Source organism: Prionailurus viverrinus, chromosome E1 (genome assembly GCF_022837055.1).
Source record: "Prionailurus viverrinus isolate Anna chromosome E1, UM_Priviv_1.0, whole genome shotgun sequence".
NCBI classification, from domain to species: domain Eukaryota; kingdom Metazoa; phylum Chordata; class Mammalia; order Carnivora; family Felidae; genus Prionailurus; species Prionailurus viverrinus.
This window is the reverse complement of record NC_062574.1, coordinates 46,267,613-46,273,612: the sequence shown is the minus strand read 5'-3', so window position 1 is coordinate 46,273,612 and position 6,000 is coordinate 46,267,613. Positions and strand designations below refer to the sequence as shown.

Genomic DNA, 6,000 nt, shown 5'->3' with positions numbered 1-6,000 from the left:
GGAGTTGGCCCTGAACGACAGACTCAAACGCACACCTGTTCCCGGCAGAGCCTCCCCTTACAGAGGGCCGGATGTTCATTACTTCCTCTCGGGGAGCAGGTTCCTGGGTCTGGGGTCAGTGCTGTTCAGAGGTGTTTAGAAACGCTAAAGGCTGCGCCGGTGGGCCAGGCAGGCAGAACACGGGCGTGCTGGGCACCGAGGCCCTCTCACCCCACCCCTTTCCCTTGGTGAGAGATTGGTGCAGGCCAAGGCAGGAATGCGGGGGTTAGCGGGTGACACACGTGGGGACCCAAACCACCCTCAGCTCTGCATCCCCACGTGGCCTCGTTCCCACTTCATGCAGGGCCTGCCTGCAGCGCGGGTCTCTCTGCAGCTCCCAGAGACAACGAAAGCCCCCAAAGTGAATCTCATCTGAGCATTGAACTGCAGTTACCTTTAAAGAAAGAATCAGATGGGGGGCGGGGGCGCCTGGGTGGCTCAGTCAGTTGAGCGTCTGACTCTTTGATTTTAGCTCAGGTCAGGATCTCAAGGTCTGTGGGATCGAGCCCCACATTGGGCTCTGCGTGGGCAGCACAGAGGCTACTTGGGATCCTCTGTCTCCCCCTTTCTCTGCCCCTCCCGTGCTCGCTCTTGTGTGCTTCTCTCTCTCTCAAAACTAAAGAAACATTCAAAAGAAATCAGACTGGTTTCTCCACTGCTTCAAGCCTTTTCCCCAGTGCTCTTGGTTTCCTGAGACGAGGGAGAAAGGTGACTCTACACGGGGTGGGGGAAACATTCCTATTTGAGAAATGCCCTAGTCCTGATGCTCAGCTTTGAGGGATGCAGAGTTCTGAGTCTGGCATGTTCTGTGGTACACAGCCCTCTGTATCACACCTCAAGTGCTCCCAAAGGATGCATAACCTACTCCCTTCAGGAAGCTCCTTGCAAGGCAGTCACTTCTGGGAGCCTAGCTGCCGAACACAAGGGTCAACAGCAACACAGGGCCACGGGCAGAGAGCCGGAGCCTGCCCTACGAAGGGTACAGAGCATCTCAGTGCCCCAGCCCAGAGGGATCGTGAAGTTTAATTAACAATTCACATAACTATCTGGGACAGTCCTCAGTACACTGCAGGTGCTCAATAAATGCCACTACTTATTACTAGCAACATTAAGAGCACTGACCTTCAGGGGGAACTTGGGAGAAAGACTGGGGCGGGGGAAACAAGGCTTGTCCTTGGTCCTGAAGAGTAGCTGGAGGCCACACGGGAGGTCCTGTGACATTCCTTCAATAGTCCTGTCTTGGGGCGCCTGGGTGGCTCAGCCGGTTAAGTGTCCGACCTCGGCTCAGGTCATGATCTCACGGTTCGTGAGTTCGAGCCCCGCGTCGGGCCCTGTGCTGACAGCTCAGAGCCTGGAGCCTGCTTCGGATTCTGCGTCTCCCTCTCTCTCTGCCCCTCCCCCACTCATGCTCTGTCTCTCAAAAATAAACATTAAAAACAAGTTAAAAAATAACGTTCAAGAAAAAAATCATCCCGTCTTTCAACCCTTGCACTGAAGTCACTGAAATCTGCCGAGAAACCCTCCCCACCAAAACCCAGCTGGAAGGGAGCGCTCGGTGCCCCTGTCACTCCCGCAGTGGAGGCAGTTAGACGGAGTGCATGCTTTAGTACAAGTGGTTTATTTCTCCCCAGGTGAGGGCGCACATGTACCAAGCAGAAGTGTGCCCACCTGGCTCCTTCAGGAACCACCCGAAGGATTCTAGTTTAGTTTACATGCATTAAAAACAACTCTACAGTTGCCAACCACAAAATGTTAAGAAGCAACATCTTGACACCGTGGAGTTCCTATCTGCGTGCGACGTGGCCCCACACAGATATATTTACGGTACACGGGATGTCGAGGTTAACGCAGGTAAGACAGGAGTCCTGGATGCCCCGTGGCTCTGTTCTGTCCTGGGGCCGGGGCTGGGCGTGGACAGCCACTCTGCTGTGAGTGTTTTGATGGCAAAGTGGCTCTTCCCAAACGGAAATGGAGCCCTGGTTCCAGGCCACGCCTCCCCACGCCCCTGGCTTTGGGTGGGCAAGGCTGTGGGGGTTCAGTGTCTCGCACTCTGAGTTGACAGGAGATTAGAAGCACCAGAGACCCTAACCCTGGATCCTCAGCAGGCAGGATGGTGGGTCATTATTTTCTCCTGGCCAACAAGCTCCTTCTCAGCGAGCAGGTACATCCCAGGACAACGGGATGGGTCCGGGGTCGGGGGGATTAAAGAGGCCCGTCTCAGGTCAAGACACAGTCGTCTCATTTTGCTGAAACCTTTTACCGCAAACTTGCTCAAAGACAAAAGGGAGGGGCAAATTCACATGGGCATTCCCCGGAACAGGGGACTCTGGTTAGCTGTCCCTCTTTGCTTCCTTCCTGTTTTAAAGGGCCTCCTCTCCGACTGGGATGGACCCATATCCCCATCGAGCAGCAGCTCGGGACAGCGTGTCTCACTTATCTTGTACTTTGTTTCAAAACCCTCCCTCCCTGCAGATGCTTAAAGACCTGGCCGATGCCAGACAAATCTGCAGCCGGGGGTAAGGAGTGAGCCCCAAGTCTGCTGTAAAAACTGGATGTGCTGTGAGCTTCAATTCTTTGGATAATCAAAGTATTCAAAACACTGGGAGGAAAAAAAGTTAAAGTCGCTTTCAAAGTGTCTATTAATACCTGAGACTGTCCCTACCTGCGGCGAACCAACTCACAGCATCGATTCTGGAATGGAGGAGAGGCGGGGAAGGGCGCAAAGGATGAGCAGAGAGTGGCTGCTGTTACCCACACTGCCCCCGGCTCTCACCTACGAGGAGCCTACGAGGGACGAAGCTGTGGTCCCCCAGCCCGGGGACCACCCACCACACAGCCTCTCCAACACCTTCCCTCTGTGGTCCAGGGAGAGTCCGTCTGGTGGCTCCAGGGCACTGATTTGGACAGTGTCTCATCTCATCAGGGGCATCACCTCCCTTAGAGGCATCTCCTGATCAGCTCTTCCGTTTTTATCCCCGGGAAAATGCCGCCCATCAGTGGGCAGCCGAGAGGAGAGAGGGTGGTCACCCGGACTTCCGGCCGTGTTAGCAAGAGGCACGGTCCTGGACATGAGAACCATACAGCTCTCAGGTGGTGACGCCCGACCCTCCTTACTGCTGCTCCCCAACTGGCGAGGGTGGGATGTGGGGGTGAGCAGAACAAGGCTCCCTGCTTCGGCATGGCGAAGCACCTGCGGGCGTTTCCGGTGTGGACAGGAGGGCAGAGGAGGGAGAGGCTGGCCCGAGTCACGGGTCTTCTGTCCGCCTGGGCCTTTGGTCGGGAATCTAAGCCAAGCCCGGGCTGACTCTCCCTGCTTCTCTGTAGCCCCAGGAGCCTGCCAATCCCGTGGTCCTGCGTCCAGTCTCCAGACGCCTTTGGTTTCTATTGAAGAAATGCATGCGTTGGCATTAATTAAAAACCAAAACAGATCAAGGAGGCAGGAACCTCTGCGGAACGCGTGTTAGGCTGGAAACTCATTCCCGTAGTGCCTCAGGTGCTCATCCGCCACGGACAGGTAGGTGGCCCTCATGCTGGGAGAATACTGTGGGAGAGAGGGGGAGGGGACGAGTCAGAACAGGGTCACCTGTTACAGTGAAATCAGACCGTACTAGCAAAGGGGCCGGAGCTTCTCAGGGAGCAGGGGCCGGGCCAGTCTTTATCTCAGGCATCGTGGGGACTGGCCGACACCAGAGTAGCTTGGGCAGGCTTCACTGCTGGCCATGCTTCCAGTCCCAGGGCCATCAGGACGTCTGGCTTCCAGCATCAGATGTGAGATGTACACACACACCAGCCACCCTCCCTCTGCTATGGCTGCCACGTCCACTCCAGGCCACACCACTGCCACTGGGGACAGCGTCGGGGTGCACCAAGGCACTGGGGAACCTGCCTCCTGAGTAACTGAGGGCACAGGCCCAGAGATTCAGAGACCCAGGTTCAAATCCCAGTTATGCATTTTACTCATCCCGTGACCTTGGCTGAGGCTTTCCAACCTCTGCGAGCCTCAGTTTCCACATCTGCAGTCAGGGACCTAAGAGCACCAGGCAGTAACCGTGCAAGAACGAGATGCTGCGAAACAGGCAAGACACCTCATACAGCGCATCTCACACACTTGGCCCAACGTTACAAACACCTGGGAGCCTAACAGTTCCTGATGCTCGGGCCACGCCCACCAGTTTTGTTTTGTTTTGTTTTTGAGGTAAAACCCACATAACAAAATTAACCACCTTCAAGTGCCACCACCACTTTTTTAAAAGTTTATTTAGTGTTGAGAGAGAGAGAGAGGGAGAAAGAGTGAGAGAGACCACAAGTGGGGGAGGAGCAGAGAGAGAGAGGGAGACACAGAATCGGAGGCAGGCTCCAGGCTCTGAGATGTCAGCACGGAGCCCGACGCGGGGCTCAAACCTACAAACTGTGAGATCACGACCTGAGCCGAAGTCGGACGCTTAACCCACTGAGTCACCCAGGGGCCCCGCCATCAGCATGTTTTCGAAAGGCTCTTCCAAATGCAGCCAAGTCGGAGAAGCAGTGACCTAACACAAAGTGTGCTCAACGGACGTTCGTTAGCGACTGCTCGGGGAGCACAGGCCTCCAGCTGGGGGGGCGGCGGGGATGGGTGCTGGGGCTCTTTAACCCAGCAGTTCTTAACCATTTCGCAACGTCTAAGACATTTCTGGTCATTACACCGGGGGGGGGGGGGGGGTAGGGAGAGTGGGCAGAGGCCAGGGATGGAGGTAAACATCCTACAGCGCCCAGGACAGCTGCCCCCCACAGAAGGACCCAGCCCGTCCGTAGAGTGGGGGAGGAAGCCTGCTTCAGACTGTGGGGGCTTCTCCAACCTGCAGCCCCAGCTTTCCCCGTGAACCCATTAGAAACGCAGATTTCCCGAATCAGAAACGGGCTGGGCCCAGGATCAGGGTGCCTGGGTGGCTCAGGAGGTTAGGTGTCTGACTTTACCTTGGGTCATGATCTCACGGTTCCTGAGTTCGAACCCTGTGTCGGGTTCTCTGCTGTCAGCGCAGAGCCTGCTTTGGATCCTCTGCCCTCCTCTCTCTTCCCCGCTCCCCTGCTCTCTCTCTCTCAAAAATAAACATTAAAAACAAAAACAAAACAAAAACCAGGCTGGGCCCAGGACCCTGTGTTGCAACATGTCCCCCGGGAGATTCTGATGCACACTCGAGTCTGAGCATCTCCCCCTCGAAGCACTGTTTCCCGAAGTTCCTTGATGATAAGGATCACCTGGCTGCTCGATGCACTTAGAACTTCCCAGGTGCCTTCCCTGGACAGTCTGCGTCAGTGAGTCTGGACTGAAGTCCTGGGATCGGTATTTTTCACAATTGCCTGGGTCACTTGTGTCCGTCAAATCGAGGACATGGTGCCTGAGAGGGAAGCAGGGATTCCTGGAAGGTGGAGCCTGGGGAAAGGCACATTTCCAGCCAATGGAACAGGCTGTACCTTCAGACTGTCTTGCTTGCTATCACCCCGGGCAGTGAAATCCCCATCTGTCCCAGAGCTGGAGCTGGCAGAGGGAGGGGTGCATCTATACATCAAACTCGCCATTAGCTGAGTGCTGATGAATATTTGGAGCAGGCACAGGGGGAGGGCAGGGAGTGGCAGGTGCGAGGTCTATGGGGGTGCACGTCCACACACGCTGGGGGTTCCTAGGTCGGCAGCACCTGTAGATGCCTCCTCGTGCCCCTTGCCACTTGCACGGCAGGAGGTGGGGGTCAAGCTGGGTAGGCTGGGTAGCCAACTCGGCCAAAGCTCTAAGAGGCCCTAAGCAGGTCTTAATTCTAGGGAGGAAGGTGAATTCTGTCCTTGAGCCTTGCAAATAAAGTCAGCCCTTGATTATCTCTGCTAATGGCAGGGAGAGTGGCCCGGATCTTTCAAAACAGAAGGTAATCCCCAAATCATTTTTATTTGGCATCACAGCGCACGGACTAATTCCTCATTCCCAGCAGCAGA

General features: G+C 55.6%; 1 protein-coding gene across 2 annotated transcripts in view; it reads right to left on the bottom strand.

The window, feature by feature from the left end:
• Nucleotides 1–1,641: 1,641 nt before the first annotated feature.
• Nucleotides 1,642–6,000, bottom strand: part of TTYH2 (tweety family member 2) — a 38,024-nt gene continuing 33,665 nt past the window's right edge. For both annotated transcript variants that reach the window (XM_047833786.1, XM_047833787.1), the window contains one exon: nucleotides 1,642–3,580. In XM_047833786.1, coding sequence (XP_047689742.1) covers nucleotides 3,500–3,580 — 81 coding nt within the window. In that variant the 3' untranslated portion in view covers nucleotides 1,642–3,499. The remainder of the gene's footprint in view (nucleotides 3,581–6,000) is intronic.